Below are 25,728 nucleotides of genomic sequence, written 5' to 3'. Positions count from 1 at the left end.
AGCTGCAGTGAGTTCACATGTAAATGGTTCTGGGCACATAGGATATTATCTGGGTTGGAAAAGTGCTGTTTTTTCCACCAGCTCGGGGGAAGGAGCCTGCTGCTCTCCTGCCCAGTTCAGCTCATCATTATCTGCCAGAGCCTGCACTGCTGCTGGAAGGGCAATCACTGGAATTGTGGAGGCAGCTGCATATTAATCATTATTAATGCAGCCTTGCAAAATTGTCCTTAAAGTATACTGGCAGCAGGTAAAATATGATTGATTCTCTTCCTTTCCCAGGGGGAGTGATTATAATAGGGAAAGAGAAAACTAATTAGTTTTTAATCCAATAGACAAGTAGAATTTTGCAAAGGTGTAATAATTATTAGCACTTACAAGATGCCCTAATCACAGCAGGATGTGTTTATGGGTGTGGTTAGACTACATAGCTGCTGCCCACCTCTAAGGGTTGCAGGCCTAATGTTTCATGGCTGAAATCCTTTCCTATCTCATCCTCATCTAAGTCAAGACAGTACTTGGGTGCAGTGATGAACTGGGTGCAGTGATGAACTGCCAAAAGTTGAAGAACCAGTTCCTTCAGTCGCTCCCGGTCTTCGGCAGCACTTCGGGGGCAGGTCCTTCAGTCGCTCGGGGTCTTTGGCAGCACTGAATGACAAGACACCGAGCAAGTGAGGGACCCGCCCCTGGATGAGTATTTACAAAGGGATTCTCAGGGAAGCCTCCCCAGTCAACAGCTCAGACAGGACAGGCCCCCCGGGCCAACTGGCTCCAGCTCACCATTCCTTGGGTGGGAGACCAGGTAAAATCCACGTGGTGTTGAAGAGTGCTGCTTACACTCCCCTTCCGTGCATACTGGTCATTTAGCCCAACCCCCTGCTCAAAGCAGGACCAGTCCTCAATTTTTGCCCCATATCCCTAAATGGCCCCCTCAAGGATTGAACTTACAACCCTGGGTTTACCAGGCCAAAGCTCAAACCACTGAGCTATTACTCCCGCCTGAACGAATCCCCCAGCCTGATAGTACTGTCCATTCATTCAAGACTGAAGCACAACCCACACTACAGCTACACATTAGCGCCTGCGCAGTAGACCTGTCCCCAGGGAGCGTTCAGCGCGAGACCGAGGGAACTCAAGGGCTCCCGTACGCGTAGGGCGAAGTCTGCAAGTGTCCTGGGAACACGCCAGCAGGGGAGGGGAGGGGGGGGGGGCCCGGTGGCGCATGCGCGATGTGGTCGCAAGGTTATTTTTTTTTAAGCCCATCGCGGCCGGGCTGGCGGGGTCACTTTCTGCGCGTGCGCAGCGGTGGTACCGGCGCTGTCCCTGAGCGGCGTGTCATGGCGGCGGGCGGAAGCGGCGGGCGCTGGTTCCTGGCTCTGGCGCTCGGGGTTTCCCTTCTCAAATGTCTCCTCATACCGACCTAGTAAGGGCCGCGGAACCGGGCCGGTACAGGCCCCCCCCCCCCCCCCCGGCCACGTCTCTCTGTGTGTCCGTGTCCTGCCCAGCGCCGCCGCCGCCTCCGCCCGCCCGGTCCCCGGGGAGCCGCGCTGACAGCCCCGGCCCATCCCCTGCGCGGGGGCCAGCGGGTCCCCCGCCCCGCCCGCCCCGCACTCCCTGGGCGGGGGGAGCTGTGGCGCCTCAGGGGTCAGGCGGGCCGCCCCAGGTTGCCTTGGCACCACCCGCGCAGTGTCGCGCGGCCCTAACGCCCCGGGGTGCCCCGCGGCGGCGCCGTGGCGTCAGGTGGGCAAGCGGCAGCCCCGCTGCCTCCCGGCGCGGCCTTGCAGGGCGGCCGCCGAGCCTCCGCTCTGGGGGCTCCCGCCGGGGGTCCTGTGTTAGTGCAGCGGCTCTTCGCCGTCGAGCGCAGCTGCCTCACACCCAGAGAGCGGTGCCCCGGGGTTTATGAAGTCAGCTGGCAGTGAGGCTCCTCCCCCACCCCACCCCCGCCAAAGCAGCCCCTAAAGAGTTACATCTTGTACGAGCTTTTGCTGGTTTGAGCTGCAGATTCCCCCGCCCCCCGCCGCCCTCTTTTCGTGCTGCTGGAGGTTGCAGATCAGGTCATCTGAGAGTCAAAAATCTTTTCCAACGCCCACCTTTGCTTTGGTTTACTTTGTGCTTGACACTAGTGGCCTTATCTGTCACCCATGAAAGTGATGCTGAATTTTGCATATGAGTTTCAAAATGTCTAGGCTTTTAGCACAGATACTGATGGCTCCAGCTAGGCTACCAAGCCCCCAGATGGAGGAAGGCTATTTAATAGGACTGCGCACTTATGTGATGTGGCATTGTGGGTGTGTTTGTTTTTCTAATACTGTACCTCAGTTATCATAATTTGTCTCAGAATTGATAAATTTTGAAAGTGAGAATCCATCTTCTTTCTTTGTCCTGATTGGGAATAAATTTGGGGTTGTAATGATGATGGAGAGTTGAAAGCATTGTTATCTGGCACCTTCTGTAGAGAGTATTAAGAATGTTCCTAAGCAACCTGATTGATGTTCTCACCTCTTAAAAAATCTCACTTCAAATCTGTGCTAGAGGATCAAAGTATGATGTCTGCTTTCCTCAAAGAAGAGCAAAATAAAGGTTTTGCTCAAGGCCGTCTGTGACCCTTTATGGGTGTGTTTTTTTAACTCTCTCAAAATAAGAAATTTGTTTTAAAGATGCAGTGTGAAGTCTCTTACTTTCTGTGAAAAGTTTAATAGTAAACAAAAGATGCTTCTACTGTTAAATTACATAGTTACAGGTTTCAGAATAGCAGCCATGTTAGTCTGTATCCACAAAAAGAAAAGGAGTACTTGTGGCACCTTAGAGACTAACAAATTTATTTGAGCATAAGCTTTCGTGAGTACTCCTTTTCTTTTTATAGTTGTTTCAGACATTTACAGAGTGGGATTTTCAAAAGTTTATAAATGACTGGAACACAGGTGCTTTTAACTCAAACTTAAAACTTAAGTATGAACACTGTCATTTGCTAAATATGAGCATATTCATTTCCTTAGTATGTTCATAAGTATTTGTTGGAGAAGCTCATTATTAATACTGTTTGATGCTTAGATCTGTTTTCATATTACATAAAATCTTTCTCATGCTCATATGAGGTTTGATTCTGCAATTATAAAGCAGAATGGTTTGATTTTTTTAAACACGTCTCGTTAATTTTGTAACATGAGCAAAGTACTAAAAACTGACCTTTTTATAACAGCACTGGAATCATAGAATCATAGAATATCAGGGTTGGAAGGGACCTCAGGAGGTCGTCTAGTCCAACCCCCTGCTCAAAAGCAGGACCCATCCCCAATTAAATCATCCCAGCCAGAACTTTAAGACAATTTACCCTTGAGGTAACCAAAAGCATTACATATTTATAATGCAACTTTAATAATTTGGCAGATAGCTGTGTCAGATCAGAACAACATCAGACATGAATCTTCCAGTATTCTCTGTAATAGCTTTTATATTTCTGAGTAACAGGAGTCAGCTTTTCTATAAATTGGGACGGTTTTCAGTTGGTCAGGCTCCCTGTACAATAAGAATACTCTGCAAAAAGAAAAGGAGTACTTGTGGCACCTTAGAGACTAACCAGTTTATTTGAGCATTATCTTTCGTGAGCTACAGCTCACTTCATTGGATGTAGCTCACAAAAGCTTATGCTCAAATAAATTGGTTAGTCTCTAAGGTGCCACAAGTACTCCTTTTCTTTTTGCGAATACAGACTAACACGGCTGTTACTCTGAATACTCTCTGCAGTGAGTCTTTGCAATAGGTGTCGTTAAGGTGAGAATGGTGTTATCAAAATGTTTAAATCTGATGCCAATACTTAATTTTAAAAAGTTCTTTACACGTTCAAGTAATCTGGTAGTACTAATTGTTTGTTTGTAATAGTTTCTGTTGCCTAGCAACTAGAGTAAAGTTTGTAATAAGTACTAATGCTAATGGTAGAATATTATAAACTAAAATAAGCCCTATGCAAAGGAGATCTTTTTTAGCTTTGTATGTTCTCCATTGTTTTCTGTCTATATTTCTAACAATTGTTATATGACCTGGAGGATAACAAGATTATAAAGGAATGGCCAGCATGCATTTGTCTAGAACAAATCATTCCAAACCACCCTAATTTCTTTCTTTGACAGGGTTACTGGTCTAGTGGATAGGGGGAAGCAGTAGATATGATATATGTTAATATTAATAAGGATTTTGACACAGTGCCACATGACCTTCTCATAAGTAAACTAGGGAAATGTGGTCTATATGAAATTACTATTACGTGGGAGCACAGTGGGGTGAAAGCAGTACTCCAAAAGTGTCAGTGGTTTGCTGTGAAACTGGCAGGGTGTATCTAGTGGTCCTGAGTCCAGTACTTTTTAATATTTTCATTAATTACTTGGGTAGTGGAATGGAGAGTGCACTTATAAAATTTTCAGATGATGACAAGCTGGGAGGGGTTGCAAGCACTTTGGAAGACAGGATTAAAATTCAAAACAACCCTGACAAATTGGGGAATTGGTCTGAATTCAACAAGATGAAATTCAATACAGACAAGTGCAAAGTACTTCCCTTAGGAAGGAAAAATGAAATGCACAACTATTAAATGGAGAATAACTGCCTAGGTGGTAGTACTGCTGAAAAAGATCTGTGGGTTATAGTGGATCACAAACTGAATGAGTCAACAATGTGATGGAAGTTGCGAAAAAGGCTAATATTCTGGGGTATATTAACACGAGTGTCGTGTACAAGATATGGGAGGTAATTGTTGTGCTCTACTCGGCACTGGTGAGGCCTCATTTGGATTAAAGGTTTAGGGTTTATTTAGTCTTGAGAAAAGAAGATGGAGGACCTGATAAGTCTTCAAATTTGTTAAGAGTTGTGGTAGAGAGGACAATGATCAATTGTTCTTCATGTCATCTGAAAGTAGGCCAAGAAGTAATGGTCTTAATCTGCAAGATTTCTACGAGATAAATTTAGGTTAAATATTAGGAAAAACTTTCTAACTATAAGGGTAGCTAAGATCTGGAATAGGCTTCCAGAGGTTGTGAAATCCTTATAATTCAAAGTTTAAAAAAAAAAAACAGGTTGGACAAACACCTGTCAGGGATGATCTAAGTTTACTTGGTTCTGCCACATCACAGGAAGCTGGACTTGACTTGTCGAGGTCCCTTCCAGCCCTATATTTCTATGATTCTATTACTTTTAAATTGCTTTACTTAAAAATAGGAACTTCAGCTCCTGATGCCAAGCAAAACTGAGAACTATACTGGATCCTAATATTCCTGCTTGTTAGCAATTTGTAGAAACCAAGATGACTCGTGCTCTCTTATAGTTACTACTGTACTCAGGCTGCTTTTTTAGAATTGTCTAGTTACCACTACGGCTTTGATGCAGCTAAATTCACTGGACTAGCAACGCAAATAGTTTCTTTCGGATTCTTTTCTGTAGTACCTGTAAATGGTTCAATATTTTGAAAAAGATTTTTTTTAATCTTTAAATCTGTACATGCCCTATTATTAATGTCCGTATTCTTTGCAGTCATTCCACAGATTTTGAAGTACATAGAAACTGGCTTGCCATCACTCACAATTTACCAGTTTCTCAGTGGTACTATGAAGTAAGTTCTTGTTCTGTTCATTTGCTTTTTAATTGTGTGTGAGTTTTGTACTTATTAGAGACACCAGTCTGACATTCCGAATGAAGTCCTTTCTTACAGAAAATATACATCATGGATACTGATGGTCAGTAGTTCGTGGTTGTTTTGCAGTAATGCCCAGGGATACCAATCATGGATCAGGACTCCATTGTGTTAGTGTGATTCTCTCCTCAGGGCACCCAGAACCATAAGCTAGTGTGTTACTCTCTGTCTCAGAAATTTTGGGAGAGCTTTACTAAAGCTTAAACTGTGTCAGCTACCTGCCATGCCAGTCTGTTAGCTTAGCTGAGGGGACACGCTTCATTTTGATATATATGCTGAGGTGGCTTGTAGTCAAACTAAGAATAAGGTCATTACTAAAGTGTGTAGATTTAAGTGATACAAAGCAAGAGTAACAGAGACAGGAACAGTATGAAAGAACCTGAATGAAGCAGTTCACAATGAACATCAGTCCACATCAGAAAAATAATTGGCACCCTTGTGAAGAGAGAGTTGTTTTGTTCTGTTATGGGTTCTTATACCGCCATCACTGTAGTATCAATGATAATAAAAATTTACAGGTAAGCAAAATAAGAAAAATGCTGCTTGAGAACTTTAGTTTGTTTTAACAATATTTACTTTGTATATTTTGACATTTGATGTTGATAACTTGTGTTTTAAGTTATAAAGCTTTAACTTTTTGAATCTCAATGCCTACTGTCACTAGATTGTCTGACAACCCCGCCCCAATATTTTTTTGTTATTTAAATGGATAAAAATTGAAAAAAATGCTTTAAAATGAACAATGATATTATCAGTCAGTTGTAAAAAAATAAAACAAAATGCGAATTCTGCCACACCTACCCATTGCCAACCCCAAAAGACTTCCAGTTCCTCCATAAACACTACTATCTCATAGGAGAGCTGCTGAAGTCATTTTCAGCATTGTACGTTTTCAGCATTCAGCATGTTCAGTTCCATTGTGAAGTAGGACTGAAATCAAAGTTTGTTTGATACTGGCTGCTGGAGTGAACATACCAATTAATCTCATATGACAAACTTTTCTATATAAAAATCTCTGTGAGCAGCTGTCTTGATCTTCAGATATGAATTGGTAAATCTTATTTTGTTTTTAGGCAACTTCTGAGTGGACCTTGGATTATCCTCCGTTCTTTGCTTGGTTTGAATATGCACTTTCACACGTTGCCAAATACTTTGACCAGGAAATGCTGGTTATCCAAAATTTGAACTACTCCAGTCATGCAACAGTCTTCTTCCAAAGACTTTCTGTCATTTTTACAGATATTCTCTTTGTGTATGCAGCCCATGAGTAAGTCTCAGTGTTCTGTTCTTTGGGGACAATGGGGTGTCTGTTTAAAGTATCGAGTTTCAGAAATGGGCAGGTGGTAATCACAAAGGTGTCTACATAGAGACTTGTAAATGTCTGGAAAGAACACAGTTGGCTAAACCTATTCAAGGAACAAGTGGGGTGGGGTGTAGCTGAGAGACCTTTTTTCCTCTTTTATCTGGGGAGTCTAATGTTGTGGGCACAATTAAATTTATTTTAGACATTAGTTACCTTCTGTCATATGTAATGTACTTGGCAGTTTAAGAATTCTGAAGGAATTCAGAGCTCAGACTGGATGACCTAAATCTTTTTTCACCCTGTTATGATTCTAAACATGAAAGAATCTCATTCATGTAATTTTGACATCTTGTCACATATTAAACCGTTCTTGTCTATTGGTCTTGTCTTCCAAATTTAACTTTTTATTGGCAATTAGTTAAGCAGTCTTAATAAAAGTTCATAGCATATTTGAAATATACCGTGGATTTGGGGGAGGGCAAAGAGTGTGTGTAATCTCTCACGTTGGGGGCGGGGAGTGAGAGCATGTATTTTGAAGAAAAATCTGTTGCCCACCAGAGTGATTTAGAAATAGCGAAGTCTTGCAACAACACTCCACTCAGTAAAAGTATGGTCATAGGTTCTGTATTTTTTTAAAGTACAATAGAAATAACTTTTAAATAAATACTACCTTGCATGTTGCATTCCAAACATGCTAATGCATGAGAATCTGGTAATGAAACTTATTGACTGTAAAGTAAATAAAAGTTATGCTGACTATTATATTTTCCTTCTCCAAGGTGAGAGAATGCAAAAAACAAATTAGATTTTAAAAATTCCTTGATTTAATAACAAAATGTTATGGTTGTAATGTAGACAAGGAAAAAAACTTCAAAAATTATCGTTCTTAACCTTAAAGCCCTTATAATTTTCTAAATTCTGTTTGATACTTTCTTCTTGGGAAATTAGTCAGACCTTCAGAGTTTTGTGTTTGAAAAATAAAACAACTGTTCCTATTTTAGGAAAAACATATTTCCAGTTATACAATGTCATTGCAAATTAATTTTTTCTTTGATAATTTGAATGAATTATCAGAAATTTGCTATCACTTTTACTAACTGGCATATGGCAGAACTTCCCTGTAGAGATCATTTTCCGTGTTGTTAATATAAATAGGTGCTAAAATAAATAATTCTATATTACTGTTTGATTTCCTTCATTCAGATGCTGCAGATGTGTAAATGGGAAACGACCTGGAAAAGAACTTCTGGAGAAACCAATGTTTGTTCTTGCTGTTTTGCTCTTATGGAACTTTGGCTTATTAATTGTGGATCGTATCCTTTCAGTTAGTTATCAAAATCTAGCAAGACTTTAAACAAATCAAATACAATATACACAAAAACCACTGGCACTATCTAATATCTTAGTCAGAACTAATATTACTCTTGATTGCAACCTTTGTGTTACTGTTTGGGTTTCAGGAGGGTCTCAGCTGAGTAAAGTTTCATTGTAACAATATATTCAAAGTTTATTTGTAAAAGTTCTGTGATCATGATAATATAGCTCCAAAGAGTTGGATTACAGCTAGAGGTGGTTGGAATTTACTGGTTTGGCAAAGCTAAAGTGTTTCACAGAGACGGTTAAACTTCTCTAGGGTTCAGAGGGTCCACAACTCTGGAGCAGTCAGCGTAGCAAACTCTCTTTGACTTTGATTTGTTAGTGTGCAACCTAGAACTTGAATTAACTTTCTTTGCCTTTAATTTTCAACATTTCATTTAAAAGAAAAGAGGAAGTAGAAAATGATAATGCTAACTAACAGATCTAGCAGGCATCAGTCAGTCTTGGCAAAATGTGCACTGATCTAGCTAGGAGCACTTGTTAGTGGCAGTTAATATACATTAAAAAATGAGCACTTCAGCAGCTTTATGAAAATCCAGTGCATCTTGAGAAGTATGAACTCTGTCATTATATTTTTAGCTGCAGTATTTGAACATCCATGACTTTAGATTAAAGTGATATTTTCCACCCTTCACCATGAATATGTACTCATCAGTGAGGTCCATTTCCATGCCATGTTTCTGACATGCCATTACCATTTTTTCAGTTATATGTGTAGTGAGGAAATATAGAAGGAGCATGGCAGCAATTATTTTTACAGCAGAAAATAACCATTTGTGACAGTTTTCCCCCAGCCGTCTCCATAGGCAGCTCAAACACCTGAATATGTCTGCTTCAAACATTTAAGTCACTTCTGAAAAGACTAGCATTTAAAACTTCAGCAAAAAGGGGGGATTTTTCATCAAGTGAAAATGGTGGTGGAAGTGGATAGTGGATTATAATTGAATCCATTTAGCATAATAACCTTGTTTATAGCGTTTTTTGTTGAGTTCCATAATACACATAACACTTTGCTATATTACCTGCGTGTAACCAAGAATTTCTCAGTGAGGTTAAGCTCTGCAGCTTTTATATTTTCTAATTAGAACTGATAACAAAAAGGTAATTTTAGAGCCAACTTGGAGTAATAATTTAGGAATGTTTCCTTGATTATAGTTCCATTTGATCTGTTTGCTGATTGTGGACTTCAGATTCTGTCCAAGCAAACCAATGGTAAAAAAAAAGCTTCTTCCTTGACACAAGTTCAGATATTCACTTTCAGTACAATGGCTTTTTATTTGGATTGATGCTTCTTTCTGTTGCTCGATTATTTCAGGTAACCATAAAATCAAGTTGCAATGTTTCTGTTGTTCTGTGACATAACCTTTTACCTTAATCATGGTCCTGCTCCTGTTGTAATAAGTGGGAGCAGTTCTGAACTGCTGCCCGCTAGAATTGGATCTCTTAGTATTTGTTCCAGTTTTTAGTTCACTTGGCCATAAAATATTAGCTGTGCTGTGGAGACAGCATATCTGCCCACCCGGTGAGGGAATGAGCTCCATGTATTGCTGTTTAAATACACAGCTTCTTCCTAGTTGTTACAGGAGGGAACTCAGCTGTTTTGGAGGGAGCTACCAGTCCTTTGGCAGGAAAGATTACCCTGAGGAAGGGGGTTTATCTCTGAGGCTGGGGAAATATGAGGGATCCCCTGGGCTCCAAACACCCCTTAAGGTCAAGAAACTATCTTGTGACCTGAATCTACCCTGCTCTGGCCTAGTTGTTTATTCTAAGCAAATGGAAAAAATACCCATCCCTGCATTCATACATGAAATGTTTTGATGCTTTAGGCAATGGAGGAAGGCCGTCTTTGAAACTGCTAGTGTTAAGGTAGGGTGAGTTTAAATGTAGCTCTTGTGGGGTTTCCACCTCTACTACTTTTTTTTTTTTTTTTTCATTTAGAAAAGGCATTTGGAGGGTGCTCTTCTTTTTGCTGTTCTCCTGCATTTCAAACACATCTACATCTATGTAGCCCCAGCCTATTGTGTATATTTGCTACGATCCTATTGTTTCACTGCAAATAAGGCAGGTAAGTTACTGATCCTTCCTTAATGTGTTTTGTATTAATGATGTGTGGGAAGAGGGCCCAGAAGGTATAGAAAGACATGACATTTACATTCAGTGCTAACCTGTCATTACTGTCCTTGAAATTCTCTTTTATAAGTCTGACATATTATATTGGCATGAAGCAGAATGGTGATGGGGTAGCGATAAGTCCACATTTATTCAGTGGATGCAAATGAAATAGAAGCTTTGACTTAAAGTATTTTATTGGAGACTGTTTTTTAAGTTGCTCTTGTAGAAGCTTCTCTTTCTTCATGTCATTTCCGTACTTCTAAAGACTCAAGTCAAGCCAAGACTAGCAACAATTTGAGTGTTACAGAAAGCTATTTTGGAGAGATGTAGGATGGCTAGATCAGTGGTTTTCAACTTGTGGTCCATGGATCCTGGGGGGTCTGCAGACTATGTATAAGATTTCCAAAGGGGTCCGCACTGTCGTTTGACATTTTTTAGAAGTCCGCAAATGAAAAAAGGTTGAGAACCACTGGGCTAGATGACCCAGCTGGTCCCTTCGAACCCTATTTCTATGGATTACTGTTCACTTTATAGTGTTCAAAGATATGCTAGATCTTTTTCAGAAGAAAAGGAAAGACACTAGTCCCTGTGCCAAAGAGAAGACTATCTACAGTTTAAATACTATACAACAAATGAAGGTTACAAATAATAGAGCGGGAATGGGGTAAGAGACAAGATTAGAAGCAATATGATTTCATATCCTGGCATCTCATTGAAGATATTTCCTCATGCAAATGAAAATAAGGGGGGAAAAAAGATCCAGGAGAACAAATATAAACCCACTTATTGTGGGCGTAACAAAGAGGTGAGTTTTCAAGATCTAAATGAGATGGTACTGGCTATGCAGATTGGAATAGGGTGAATGCTTCATGCATAGTGAACAGCAAGTACAAGGATATAAACCTTGCAAAGAATGTTCTTCACTTTAATCTCCAGAATTCCTCAAGTTAATGGGACTTATTTGAAAGCAACTGCGTCCATGCGCGAGGAGAGTTAAGGCATCCACAGACTAATTGTATTTTGCAGATGTCTATAAATTCAGAAGAGAGAAGAAGGAATGAAAAGTGAATAAACCAATAAGAAGTCATTAAATCCATGTCAATGCACAACATGCCTTGTTTAGTTGGAGCTGTTTTACCAGCAAAATGAAGATTGGTTGTCTTCCCAAACTGCTGCAGACTTGACTTTTTTTTCATCAAATAGCCTATTTGGAACCAGTTGGTAAAAAGTACAGTCTAAATGTTTAAAAGGAGATATTCTGACACTGGCCTCTAACTAATGGTCATAGATATTTACATTTCACTGGCAAAATGACATTTATGTTGCATTACCAGAATAAAGTCAATGATGATAAAGTTCAAGTTAGTTATCAGAAAGAATAGATGTAGGTAGACTGAATTTAATTTTTCCTGCTAAGACCTACTTTGAAATAATGGTCCATTTGAATTTATCATGGCAATAAGTGTTCTTTTCCTCATGCATACACTAAATAGTGCTAAGGACTATCTCTGTTCCTTCTATTCTGTTGAAGATGCAAGCTCATAAAGTGGCAGCAGTTAGAGCAGTATTTCATAAGTGGTGTGTAAAAAAATGTAAGCATTTTAAGCTGAAAGTAATGGCATTCTAATTCTAAACCATAGCTGCCTAAGATTTTCTATAAATATAGCAAATCTGTATATTTCACGATCTGTTCTAAACTGGATAACATTTACGTAGATACACGTAAAAGAATAAATGGACACAAATCAGATGTCAAGAATTATAACATTCATAAACCAGTCGGAGAACACTTCAATCTCTCTGGTCACTCGATTTCTGATCTAATAGTGACTATACTTCAACAAAAAAACTTCAAAAACAGACTCCAACGAGAGACTGCTGAATTGGAATTAATTTGCAAATTGGATACAATTAACTTAGGCTTGAATAGAGACTGGGAGTAGTTGAGTCATTATACAAAGTAAAACTCTTTCCCCTTGTTTATTCCTCGCCACTGTTCCTCAGATGTTCTTGTTAACTCCTGGAAATGTGCTGGAAATGGCCCACCTTGATTATCACTTCAAAAGGTTTTCTCTCCCCCACCTCACTCTCCTGCTGGTAATAGCTCATCTTAAGTGATCCACTCTCCTTACAATGTGTATGATAAACACTCATTTTTTCATGGTCTGTGTGTATATAAATCTCCTCACTGTGTTTTCCACTTTATGCATCCGATGAAGTGAGCTGTAGCTCACGAAAGCTTATGCTCAAATAAATTGGTTAGTCTCTAAGGTGCCACTACTACTCCTTTTCTTTTTATTTCCTTTTATTCCTTTGTCTGTATCCATCTGTTTGTCCTATATTAAGCTTGTAAGTTCTTTGGGGCGGGGGCTGTCTTTTTGTTCCATGTTTGTACAGCGCCTAGTACAGTGGGGTCCTGGTCCAAGACTGAGACTCCTAGGTGTTGTTATAATACAAATAATAAACTAGCAAATTAAAGTAGAGCTCTCTGGCAGTTGAGAAATGGGTATAACTTTGAGATTTGTAAACCTAGTTGTTGAACAAAACACTGATTACTCACTGAAGATATTCACTTAAGGGTGATACTCGCACTAGCTTCTTTACTACTCAAGTCAATTTGTTTGCTTCCCATTCCTCTTCTACCACCCCAAATATCTCTATTAATACGAATGTTAATTTTCTGTAGATGGATCCCTCGAGTGGAGCAGCTTCAGTTTTCTTCGCATTACTTTGCTGGGATTGATTGTCTGCCTTATTTCTGCTCTTTCATTGGGACCCTTTGCAGTTCTGGTAATGTCTTCTTATTCCCTAGCCCTCTAACCTTTCTTTTAGGGCTAGTCTACACTACTGTGCTACACTGGCACAGCTGTAGCACATCTGGTAAAGACACAGTATGCCAACGGGAGAGCACTCTCCCATCAGCATAATTACTCCACCTTAATGAGAGGTGGAAGGTATGTCTACGGGAGAGTGTCTCCTGCTGACTTAGTGCTGGTGGACAGTGCTTAGGTCGATGTAACTTGCGTCACTCGTGGGGGGGGGTGGCTTTTTAACACCCCTGAGCGACATAAGTTACATTGACTTAAACGATAGTGTAGACAAGCCCTTAGAAACAAAGTTGAACAATTTTAAAAAATTGTGAAGAGTCTCTAAACGAGGGTCCTCTTCTATTCTTTTTGTTCCCTACAGGGCCAGCTGCCTCAAGTCATTTCACGGCTTTTCCCTTTCAAGAGAGGCCTCTGCCATGCTTATTGGGCCCCTAATTTTTGGGCTTTGTACAATGCAGTGGACAAAACATTAGCAGTTGTTGGTACAGTAAACTAGTTCTGTATTTTCAGTGCTTACTTGCATATAATGCCCCTGTGGTACTCAAATTCCCTTTCTGAATTCATGTAATGAATGAAATTTTGTTGCTTGTTTTTAAGATTCATTTAATCATTTGCTTTTCAGCTCTATGCATTGCATAGTGTTAGGTTCCCAATTGCTGCAGAAGAATAGCTTGATTATTGAAACTTGCGTGAAATCTCTGCCATATCTTTGTGTTCACATAACTGTTGCCGTTTATATTGATTTAAATGTTGTTATATACATACTTAATTTTTGTGAAAAGTTATAATACGTATTTATAGCTGAAAATGTACCTATGCAATTTGACAAACATTCTGTTCACTTGCAGGTATAAAATATAAATTCCTTGATCCTGAAAAGATTCCTAAAGCCTCAATGACGGGTGGATTGGTTCAAGAATTCCAGCACACCGTCCTTCCTTCTGTGACTCCACTAGCAACACTAATTTTTACCTTCATCTCCATATTGGTAACTTCAAAAAAATGATAGTCTTCGATATGTTTTTAATTTCTGTGTCCCCTTTTCCCTTGATTGAATAACATAAGTGTACCCGATTCATATACTTTTGCTCTGGAACTAGGTAAGTATCTTTGTACTGGAAAAGAGCAGTTAAGATGGATGTTGAGGTAGTAGTAATTTTGCATAACAAAGCACTCTCTGAGTATTCCTAGAATCCATAGTCTCTGTCAGCTATAGAGTATTCCAGAAACAGACAGACCTATAGCAGGAACTCTGTCAAAACCACTTTGATTACTGTGCTGGAAGTAATTCTGTAGATAGTGATTTGAGTAAAATTCAAGGGATGTATCAAGACTGGACTGAGATGCATTGTCAGAGCTCTTTGGAAAACTTGCTGAGCTCCTAATAGCATTATCTGGAGACAGGAATAATGGCGTTGGTCCCTCACTTTTTAACACCCCACCTTTTTTAATGGAGTGAGGAGCAGAAGGCTCAGGTGACTGGTAACTGGATCATAGAATATCAGGGTTGGAAGGGACCTCAGGAGGCTATCTAGTCCAACCCCTGCTCAGAGCAGGACCAATCCCCAGTTTTTGCCCCAGATCCCTAAATGGACCCCTCAAGGATTGAACTCACAACCCTGGATTTGGGAGGCCAATGCTCAGCCCACTGAGCTATCCCTCCACCAAAGTAGAAAGGATATAGAATCCTTTCATCCTAGACTGTCAATTAGTATCCTTTGGCCACCAATATACTGAATGGCCATTAGATGTTCATTTATGTGAAGTGGGTTGGTGGTTCCAGTTAAATTCCCAGAGGCAGATCCCCACAATCAGAAAAACACCATTTGTTTGGCAGTGTGAGTGAAGTTTGCATTTCTGCTGCTCATGTTGTTACTGTTATATAGATGGAAGACTTCAATCTCCAGTGTTGTCTATTTGACAGTTTCCTTCAGCACTACATATACACACCAGAAATATATACCTTCCTGGGATGCTGCAAAGCGGTGCTGTGGTAAAAGCAGGAGCTGGATGCTCATTTGTGTATTTCAATAATAACATCATAAAGCTTCATATGGGTGCAATAGCTTATATACAGGATTGTGAAATTGTACACTGAAGTCTTATTTTTGCCTGTTGTTTCTAGCCCTCTGTTTTCTGTCTTTGGTTTAAACCCCAAGGGCCCAGAGGCTTTCTTCAATGCCTGATACTTTGTGCACTGAGCTCGTTCATGTTTGGCTGGCATGTGCATGAAAAAGCAATACTCCTCACTATTCTTCCTTTGAGGTAAGTGACCTGTTAAGTGGTAGTTACTCAGATTCATGTGGTTGCAGGCTATGATTGAGGAGCTTTTCAAAGGAGGATTGTCACATTGTTTTCAGTATGATAATTCAGAGAATTCATATCTTATGTAAAACCTCTCAAACTAAAGCATCCTAATTCACTTTACATATAAGAATCATTTCATCCACCATTTAAATATAGCCCCCTCTGAGGTGGAACATATTAACTGATTGAGGGTGCAAAATAACACACACCTGCTCTAAAAGGTAGCATTACTTTTCAGGTGCTCCTAGCAATTCATCTCCTTTTAAAAGATACCTTGCATTCATGGAAAACCTTTTATCCAAGGACTTCATCATGCTTTACTAATGGTAGCTTATCCTCACAATAGCCCTTTGAGGTAAGGACTATACTAACTTTACAAATGGGCATAGAGGCACAAAGAAGCTGCATGGCTTTCAACAAATTGCTTAAGTCAAGAGTGGAATCCAGGAGTCATGACTCCTAGATAGAACTACTACATGCTTTCCTATCTTTCTTTCCATTTGAACATTGGGGGCATGTGTATTGTACATAGCATGACAATAAATTAACTTGTTTAGCTTCAGATACTTAGTAAACTTTGTGTAGGTTAACAAAAAATTAACCAGGTTGCCAAAAGCAATGCTAGCTGGCAAACTGAACCTAAATTCAGTGGCACTCTTGTGCATTCAACTGGAAATCCTGTGGCAGTTTCCATTAAATTTAAAATGGAGCTTTTAGTTGGATTAAATCTGAAAATCAATACTACAGCCACAACATAACATTCATTGTGTGCTACAGGTTTTTATATTCACACATACCTGCATCATAGAAACTGTTATGGGGAAATCTTGGTAGCTGGAAACAGGGATATTTGGGACTTCTGGTATCCAAGAAGGCATGGTCAGTGATTTAGGATTACTGAATAAGCATGACCAGGAACGAAATTAACATTTGGCCTGTCACCTTCAGGTTTTAGAATTAATGCATTAAGATGACTGGGATAGCTCACACTTATGAACAGTTGTTTCAGGATGCCTGCAAATTCAGACATGCATCACTGCATTGGATTACACTTACTTCCATGTTTGCTTCACAAACAGGATTTGAACATTCATTTTTACAAAGTTTAGATTCTGTAGCACAACTCTGTGGCCTGGAGTGGATTCTGTAGCTATGAAATACAGGGATCCCTATCCATAAGCATTAGTAGTTGATTAAGCAGATCTTCTCTTTAAATTGCTAAGATTTGAGATTCACTTTGTAGTATGCTATATTTGTGAAGGCCAGTCTTTTGGCTTCTGAGCCTCACTGTCACTTGACAGATGAAACAGCAGTTTGCTGTTTCCCATCATTTTGTTTGTTAGGACAGTGCCTTGAGGCCAATTGGAGTCAGGGCCCCATTGTGCTAGGCCCTGTACAGACAGAGACAATCTGACCCCAAAGAGCTTAAAACTAAATGCATAAGGTAAAGGGTAAGGATAGAACATACAAGCAGAGTGAACAACATGATGGCTGCAAACTTCAGTTAGTTCCTCAGTTTTTTGGTTCTGTTTAAATTAGGGCTGTCGATTAATCTCAGTTAACTCACCTGATTAACTCAAAAAAATTAATTGATTTAAAAAATGAATTGCGATTAATGGCAGTTTTAATCACACTGTTAAACAATAGAATACCAATTGAAATTTATTAAATATTTTGGATGTTTTTCTACATTTTCATATATATTGTATTCTGTATTGTAACTGAAATCAAAGTGTATATTACTTTGGCTTATAAATATTTGCAGTGTAAAAATGAAGAAGAAAAATATGTTTCAGTTCACCTCATACAAGTAAGTAGTGCAATCTTTGTCATGAAAGTGCAACTTACAAATGTAGATATTGTTTTGTTACATAACTGCACTCAAAAACAAAACAATGTAAAATTTCAGAGCCTGCAAGTGCAGTCCGTCCTACTTCTTGTTCAGCCAGTCACTAAGACACACACGTTTGTTCGCATTTACAGAAGATAATGCTGCCCCCTTCTTATTTACAGTGTCACCAGAAAGTGAGAACAGGCATTTGCATGGCACTTTTGTAGCCAGCATTGCAAGGTATTTACATGCCAGGTACGCTAAACATTCATATGCCCCTTCATGCTTCGGCCACCATTCTAGTGGACTTGCTTCCATGCTGATGATGCTAGTTTAAAAAAAAAAAAAAAAAGCGTTGATTAAATTTGTGACTGAACTCCTTGGGGGAGAATTGTATGTCTCCTGTTCTGTTTTACCCACATTCTGACATATATTTCATATTATAGCAGTCTCAGATAACGATGTGATGGGTTGAGTCACAGAAACTCCCTCAAGACTGTCACTAGATATGCTGGGATAGCACTGAGAACAAACTCCGCCCCGCCCCCGCCAGAAAAGGCTTCCCTCCACTCCCGTCTTGCTGAGCTAAACACACCAGTCTGCTCTAGCACAGACCAAGAGGTTGGGCCACACACCCCTGCAGTTCACAGAAACTAAGATTTAGCCCAGGGGCTTCTCAGTTAACAGGGACTTTCCCAGCACGTAGTATTCAGTCTTTCTGGGATCCTAAACCCCGAATACATCCATTTTACTCTATATAAAACTTATATAGGGTAAAGTCATAAATTGACTACCCTCTATAACAGTGATAGAGAGAGATGCTCAGGTATTAATTACTTTGGGTTAATTAATAAAAAAAAATGGTTTTATGAAGTATAAAAAGTAGGATTTAAGTGGTTCCAAGTAATAACAGACAGAACAAAGTAAGTTTCCAAGCAAAATAAAACAAAACACACAAGTCTAAGCCTAACACATTAAGAAACTGAATACAGGTAAATCTCCCCCTCAGAGATGTTCTAATAAGCTTCTTTCACAGACTAGACTTCTTCCTAGTCTGGGCCCAATCCTTTTCAGACCAATGTTGTAGTTTATGGCCTGGGTCCAGCAATCACTCTCACCCCCGTAATTACAGTCCTTTGTTCCAGTTTCTTTCAGGCATCTCTTTGGGGTGGAAAGGCTGTCTCTTGAGCCAGCTGAAGACAAAATGGAGAGGCTTCCGGGGCCTTTTATATTTTCTTTCCAGTGAGCGGAAACCCCTTTGTTCTTCTGTGCAAAGTCACAGCAACAAGATGGAGTTTGTAGCCACCTGGGCAAGTCACATGTCCATGAATGATTCAGCTTTTTGCAGGCCTACGCCATTGTTTACATGTTAGTTTGAATGTTCCCAGGAAAGCTCAAATGTGGATTGGCGTCTCTCCCAAAGTCCATTGTTAGTTAAGTACTCTCAGTTACTTGAATGATCCTTTCACCCTATGTTGGCCAAATCTGCCTTATGTGTTTCCTGCAGCAAACACTTTACATACAAGCACAGAGCCAACGCTCACAACTTCAGATATAAAAACGATACATGCATACAAATAGGATGAATATATTCAGTAGATTATAACCTTTGCAAAGAAATGTTACATGGCATATCTAGCATAAAACATATTTCGGGTAAGTCATATTTACACTCATAAGCGTATTTATATAAAGCATTATGGAGTGCAGTGTCACAAATGACCAGCACATGTTGTTCATTTTAAGAACACTTTCACTGCAGATCTGACAAAATGCAAAGAAGTTACCAACTTGAGATTTCTAAAGATAGCTACAGCACTCAACCCAAGGTTTAAGAATCTGAAGTGCTTTCCAAAATCTGCAAGGGATGAGGTGTGGAGCGTGCTTTCAGAAGTCTTAAAAGAGCAACACTCCAATGCAGAGAACCTGAACCACCAAAAAAGAAAATCAACTTTCTGCTGGTGGCATCTGACTCGGATAATGAAAATGCCTCGGTCCGCACTGCTTTGGACTGTTATCAAGCAGAACCCATCATCAGCATAGATGTATGTCCTCTGGAATGGTGGTGAAGCATGAAGGGACATATGAATCTTTCGTGCATCTGGCATGTAAATATCTTGCAACGCTGGCTACAACAGTGCCATGAGAATGCCTTTTCTCACTTTCAGGTAACATTGTAAACAAGAAGTGGGCAGCATTATTTCCTGCAAATGTAAACAAACTTGTTTTTCTGAGGATTGGCTGAACAAGAAGTAGGACTGAGTGGACTAGCAGGCTCTAAAATTTTATAGTTTTATTTTTCAATGCAATGTTTTTTGTACTTAATTCTACATTTGTAAGTTCAACTTTCATTATAAAGATTGCACTAGAATACTTGTATTAAGTGAATTGAAAAATACAATTTTTGATTTTTACTGTGCAAATATTTATAATTAAATATAAAGTGAGCACTGTACACTTTGTGTTCTGTGGTGTATTTGAAAATGTAGAAAACGCCCAAAAATGTTTAAATGTATTCTATTATTGTTTAACAGCGTGACTAATCGTGATTATTTTTTTTAATTGCTTGACAGCCCTAGTTTAAATCCATTTAGTGAGGTTGGGTTAGGTGGAGATTACGTAACTGGAAAAACAAAGTTGAGGGCAGGAGGTGATTGGCATGAACAACCACTTGGCACAGGAAAGAACTCTCAGTGAAGTCTGACATCAATGCCTGAATGTCCGTCCTTGAACTACTTTATACAGCTACTCAGCAGCTTCAGCCTCTGGCTGGCTGCTTCCTGTGGTTTATTTCCCCAAACCCACATGGTTTGGGGGAAAGATGCAATATGAATTCTGTGGAGGAGCGTGTCTCCTTTACACTGTTTCGGGTCTAGGGGTTGCCGAGTATAAGAAATGGCCCCTGCTGGGTACCATTTTACTTCCTCCACCGCTAGTACAGCAGTAGCTGCTTAAACTGCTCGTGTTGCTGTGGTGACTTCAGTCTGTCAACTATGACTTGTGTACTTTGGTAAAATTAGGCTTGGTTTCTAAGAGGCAAAAAGTAAATCAAAGTTCTTGTATTTTAGCTTGTTGTCTGTGGAGAGCCCAAAACATGCTGGCATTTATCTAACTCTGACAACTACAGGACATTTTTCACTCTTCCCATTGCTGTTTACTCCACCAGGTAAAGTCCCATGCTTCTGCTGCTTCTCTCTCTCTCCCCCCTCCCCTACTTCATTTAATTTTATTTCCATTTTTTCAGTGATAGCTCTGCTGCCAGAAACAGTCTAAGTACACAGTGTTGGGCATTATACTGTGTGTCCAAGAGCCACTTTCAGAAAGGTGCCATGTGAAGGAGGAGAAACTGGGTTTTGGGCAGTAACAAAAACACACTAAAGAGCAAAGTGTAAGGTTTGGGCTGTGCACATAAGTGCAGGATGGATGATTTAAATTGCTGATTTAAATCAGCAGGTAGGAATCATTAATTTAAATAATGTTTGTACTTTTTAGTTATTTTCCTAAACAGAGGCCAATTCTCATTCGTTGATAACCATTAAAACATGTTGATTTGCAACTAAATATAACCTTTACAATACATTTGGTGCTTTTTGCTAACCTGGAGTATACACTATAGCTATACGCATTTATTTAAGCAATTATATAGCTTAGCTTACATTTATTCAGAATCTTATTTTTTTCCATTTTTTATTATATTAGAAAATGGTGAATAATGCATTTATTTACTAGATTAATTTTTTACTTGTGATTGGCATCCAGCTCTATTTGGATGGAAATTCAATTAAAAATGCTCAAAACCAGCATCTTAAATGTACTGGATACATGAGGAAAAAAAATTATCAAAAAGTTTATCAAAACATGTTTTAAATGTAAAACAATTGATTCATTAAGTAAAGGCGGTATTATCTGTTGTTAATTAATTGTTTCTGGTTACCATGTCCTTCAAAATTTTCAAACTAATAGATCTCATCCTCTCACCCCAGTTTTTATTCATAGATTGGAAGAGGAAAACAATCTTTCCTGCTTTTTTCAACTTCTGCTTGGTTTCTTAACTATGAATGAACTAGTCATTTAACTGAAATAGTTGAAGAAAGTGAAATTGAAATATGCTCTCTGCAATTGCAGAGGAGACTACTGCTGTCAAAAGCTGGTTTAGCACTTCATTGAACTCTGGTCCAGGTGTTTAGCCAGTGTCTTCCACCAATTCAGTTTTTTGACTTTCTTTAAGCCATGACAGCAAACATATGCTGCTTAATATTTTTGTATTTAATTTAAATAATTGTAAAAATTATAAGTTTAGGTCTTAACACAAGCTGTCTGTTAAATTTAATTTTAAATAGGTTTATTTTTCAAAACTAAACCTGTATTTAATTTAAATTAGAAAATCCAGTTTAAATCAAATCTGATTTATCTTTTTAAAAAATCATGGATTTTTATCTACCCTGAACAAGTGTGATCTTTCCTCAAATCTAAAATCCCCAAGCCTCAAGAGAATTGGGGAATTACTTCAAAGGGCAAAAATTTCAGTGATCAGACTACTACAGTATTTTAATAAAGATGGGTATGGAAAATTCTCATAGAATCATGTAGCCTGTCTTTGCTATCCGATCCTGGTTCTGCCACATTCCAGAGGTTCTATGCCTTCAAGTTTCCACATAATGATAAGCATCCTTCTACTGGGGGTGGGGTCTGGATTTGGACTCCCTTTGACATCTGGTGATGCTGCTCTTTAAAATGGAGGGGTTGCTGTGTTGAGAAGTGAGAAATTTCCTTTGCACTCTTACTTCCATTTATTACTTTGCCTTTTACATACTTTTTTTCCTAGTTAATCAGATAATTGGGCACTATTGGTTTTATGGAGGGTGCGGAATGGGTTTGTATAGTTTGTTTTCCAGTAGACTTGTTTTTTCTTAGTCAAACAAGGCAGGATCTAAGTATCAATCCACTATATTATATGGTTCTAATATATATTGCACTAATCACTGAAACTAATGATTCAATATGAAGAAATTTGTACAATAGATGTTATGAATGGGAAGGACCTATTGTGTCACTGATCATCATGCTGACTATGCAAGTTTGTTCCTTAACAAATAGTACATTCACTAGTCTAATTTTAGATGTTCCAAGAAATGGGACTTCTGCTACTCCCCTTTGGAGAGAGTGATTCTTATTACCTTTAATAAAAAATGCAAATTTAGTACTAAGTAGTTTAAATTATTGTATCTGTAATTTAAGGATGCTGAAACTTATAAAATAATAATCAAAAACATTGCAAGTTTGTTGAATTTTTAAAAATGTTCCTTATTTCAGAAATCACAACTAAAATACTGCTCATGCTGCTGTTCACAGTTTATAGCTTCTCTTCACTGAGGGCTCTGTTCAGGTAATAACTAAGCAAATATTTTATGTTTAGGCTATTGAAACACTTTTTGTATTACTGGAGGGTACTGTACTGTAGTGGTGGGGCTGGATGGTTTAGGAGGGTGGAACTGAGATACTACTAGTTCAGATCCAAGTCAGTAATGGCCAAACTGTGAGGTGTCAGTCCCTTTCCCAGTAGGCAGGTGTCCACATCAAAAACGTTTAAGAGAAGCCAAAATTTTAATGGGCACAGAAACAAAACTATCCACTTGGTCCTGGAAACAGTCCATCCACATTGGGGGTTAATGCGTTGTCAGGTACAAAATTGTAATACCCCTTCTAAGGTGTACCTGTTATATAGCTAGAGAATTAGGATTTCAGTCTCCAAAGCTGTCATATGGCAGCTTTCATAATCACTGAATTTGGATGTGGTACTTTATTAACAATACAGTATAACTTGTCAAAGTGCTGAATGTTTTGACAAATACCAGCAAAGAGAGATCAACATTAATTTCTTGAAGACCCCACTATAGAGTATCTCCCAAGCCACTAACATATCTCTTAGCAATTCTAATGTGCATATCTCTATACAGTCTAGGGATGTACATGGGCTGTAGAAAACAGAAGAATCTGTGTGGAAAAGGCAATCAGTTCTCCATCTTACTCTTTGGTTTCTACCCTTTGAATGCTCTGCCAGGCTTTCTTCTGTTCTTGTTTTTTTGTTTTTGTTTTGTTTTGAAATGCTTTGAAGAGGAGAGATTTCATTCAGTCTCTGGCCCAAGGGGAAAGCTGTGATTTATGGGGGAAGTAGTGTCTTGGGTAGCAAGGGACCCTCTTCAGCAGAGGCAACTGTTATAATCTCAATGACAATGCTTAGTTCTAATGAAATCCCCTTAGCAGATGGGATGAAGCAGCATTTGTAGGAGTATGGAGGTACAAAACTGAGCTTGTTGCCAGAGGTAACCTTTTTCAACAGAGCACAGCAGCACCTTGATTTTTTTCTGAGTTGCAGTTAACTGATGGTTTGTATGCCCTCCAAGACAGTACTAACTGAATATCCACTTCTGCAAAGCTCTTCAGGGCTGAAGTTCTGTGCCTATACAATTTAGGGCCTCTGCTAGAGCTTAATTTGAGTTTCGTGGGACTGATGCTCCTGATCATCTGAAACCTTGATTTGTTCAAGAAAGATGGTGTCCCCTGAGACCTCCCTCCCCAAATAAAGGTTTACCTGTAGTAAGAAACATATTTTAAAGAATATTTACAGTGGAAATATCTCTTTATGTAGGAATTATGAACCATCTTAAAGCTTTCTTTCTGTTATGGTGATCCAACAATATCTGGAAATATCTAGCCAGAAATAATGACCTGACATGTCCACTATCTGAATGTGGAAGAACTGGCATGCAGTGAATGTGCATCAAAGGCTGTGGAAGGTCTCATGGCTCATTTATGTTGGCAGGACAGGTGTGGGGCAAAGTGAAGTGAAATAATGACTGATGCGATTTCTGGTCTAGATTCAAGGCTGCTAAAACATGGAATCTTGTATTTGAGTTTTATAATCCAGGATTATAAAGAAATTAGTTTTTATGTTATGCTAATTACATGCTATCAAGCACTGTATTTCAGTAAGGGGCTATATCTGAAGTTCTAACTGGCTCATTGTGCTGTTTAAAAACATGTTGTGACTTGGTGTATAGCAGATGGGCAAGACAAAGACTTGACAAGGGCAACATGCCTCATGTTCACTGAAAAAAAGAGAAAACTCTGAATTGAAATCACACTTAATATCTTTTTCTTTTTCTTCTCCCTCCTCCCCCCACAGAAAAGAGGGGCCTCTGCTTAACTGGCTGGAAACTATCTACCTCATTGAACTGGTGCCTCTGGAAATCTTTTGTGAAATTGTGTTTCCTTTGACCCCTTGGAAACTGAAGTTCCCTTTTATCCCTTTGTTGCTTACTTCTGTATACTGTGCTCTAGGCATCACATATGCTTGGCTCAAACTGTATGTCTCTGTCTTGACTGAATCGGTAACTGTCAGACAGAAGGCAGAATAAAGCAGCATTGGGACCAATTCCAAGTAAATCCTTTAGGAGGATTATCCAGCACTAGGGGGAGTTGTCTTCTAAGATCATGCACATTTTGAAAAGGCAGTGTTACTGTGTACGGTTCATCTCTATGTATGCTGCTTTTCAGCATCTCTGTACTGTCAACTATTGTCCCTCTCATCAGAATAGCTCTTTGAAATATTGCAGAGCACATGGTGAGATGCCACTTGCCCTGAATAAATTGTGAAATTTAATTGAAAAGAATATTGTATTAAAATTGTCTTTTTAAAATGTCTAGATTACTTCTCTGAAGAGAATGTGTATGGTTTCCTTGTTAATGAGTGATTTTGCCAGAAACCAGTATGGCTACTTATAATAAGGGATCACTGCTGTATAGAAGAGAACATAATGATAATCATGTACTGTGGAAAATGTAAATAAAATACTTTTTTATATTTCTGCATTAAAACCTCTTTCTGGCTGTCTTTTGAGCTGGAGGGGCATCTGTACAAATGAGGAGTAAAATTAATATACAGTGTGGAATTCGTATGCTGATCAGTTTTTTTTGCTAGACACATTTGTGAAACCCAGTGCTGAAATCTTATGAAGATCAGATACTTCTAGTTGCGCCACTATCTGACTTGTCTATTTCTGCTGCGCTGGTTTTCTCCATTTTATACCCCTGCCTCCCAAGTAATTTCCAGCATTCTGGCTATCCTTAACCATCTTGGAGAATGATAGGCACCAAATGGTAGCCAATTCTTCTGACAGAGTTGTCATAATCCCAATAAAAGCACAAGGAACATGCTGTTGGGAATATTGGGTTTCTTTATTGCTTTTGCATGATTTTGCGTGACTTTTTATAAAATAAAAATGAAAATTTT

General features: G+C 39.1%; 1 protein-coding gene across 6 annotated transcripts; it reads left to right on the top strand.

Annotated features, from left to right (window-relative positions):
* The first annotated feature begins 1,218 nt into the window (after positions 1-1,218).
* Positions 1,219-25,497, top strand: ALG8 (ALG8 alpha-1,3-glucosyltransferase). Of its 6 annotated transcripts, none has more exons than XM_073335546.1 (13): positions 1,219-1,239; positions 5,518-5,596; positions 6,751-6,944; positions 8,184-8,293; positions 9,605-9,672; positions 10,296-10,422; positions 13,156-13,259; positions 13,659-13,779; positions 14,146-14,285; positions 15,423-15,562; positions 20,504-20,601; positions 22,749-22,821; positions 24,622-25,496. In XM_073335546.1, the coding sequence occupies exons 1-13, from the start codon at positions 1,220-1,222 to the stop codon at positions 24,851-24,853; spliced, it is 1,506 nt and encodes a 501-aa protein (XP_073191647.1). In that variant the 5' UTR covers position 1,219; the 3' UTR covers positions 24,854-25,496. The 6 variants fall into 6 exon arrangements, with proteins under 6 accessions (XP_073191647.1, XP_073191637.1, XP_073191666.1 ...); XM_073335536.1 differs by lacking the exon at positions 1,219-1,239 and adding an exon at positions 1,279-1,420; XM_073335565.1 differs by lacking the exon at positions 1,219-1,239 and adding an exon at positions 1,281-1,420 and having other exon boundaries at positions 13,659-13,792; positions 14,188-14,285; positions 15,457-15,562; positions 24,622-25,497.
* The last annotated feature ends 231 nt before the right edge of the window (positions 25,498-25,728 follow it).

This window comes from Lepidochelys kempii, chromosome 1 (assembly GCF_965140265.1).
Source record: "Lepidochelys kempii isolate rLepKem1 chromosome 1, rLepKem1.hap2, whole genome shotgun sequence".
NCBI lineage: Eukaryota > Metazoa > Chordata > Testudines > Cheloniidae > Lepidochelys > Lepidochelys kempii.
This window is presented reverse-complemented; position numbering and strand designations above follow the sequence as displayed.

Coding starts and splice junctions, on each gene's coding strand:
- ALG8 (XM_073335529.1), top strand. CDS start 2,164: ATGAGTTTCAAAATGTCTAGGCTTTTAGCACAGATACTGATGGCTCCA. Junction 6,945..8,183: donor TTTGTGTATGCAGCCCATGA/GTAAGTCTCAGT, acceptor TCCTTCATTCAG/ATGCTGCAGATGTGTAAATG. Junction 13,260..13,658: donor TGGGACCCTTTGCAGTTCTG/GTAATGTCTTCT, acceptor TGTTCCCTACAG/GGCCAGCTGCCTCAAGTCAT.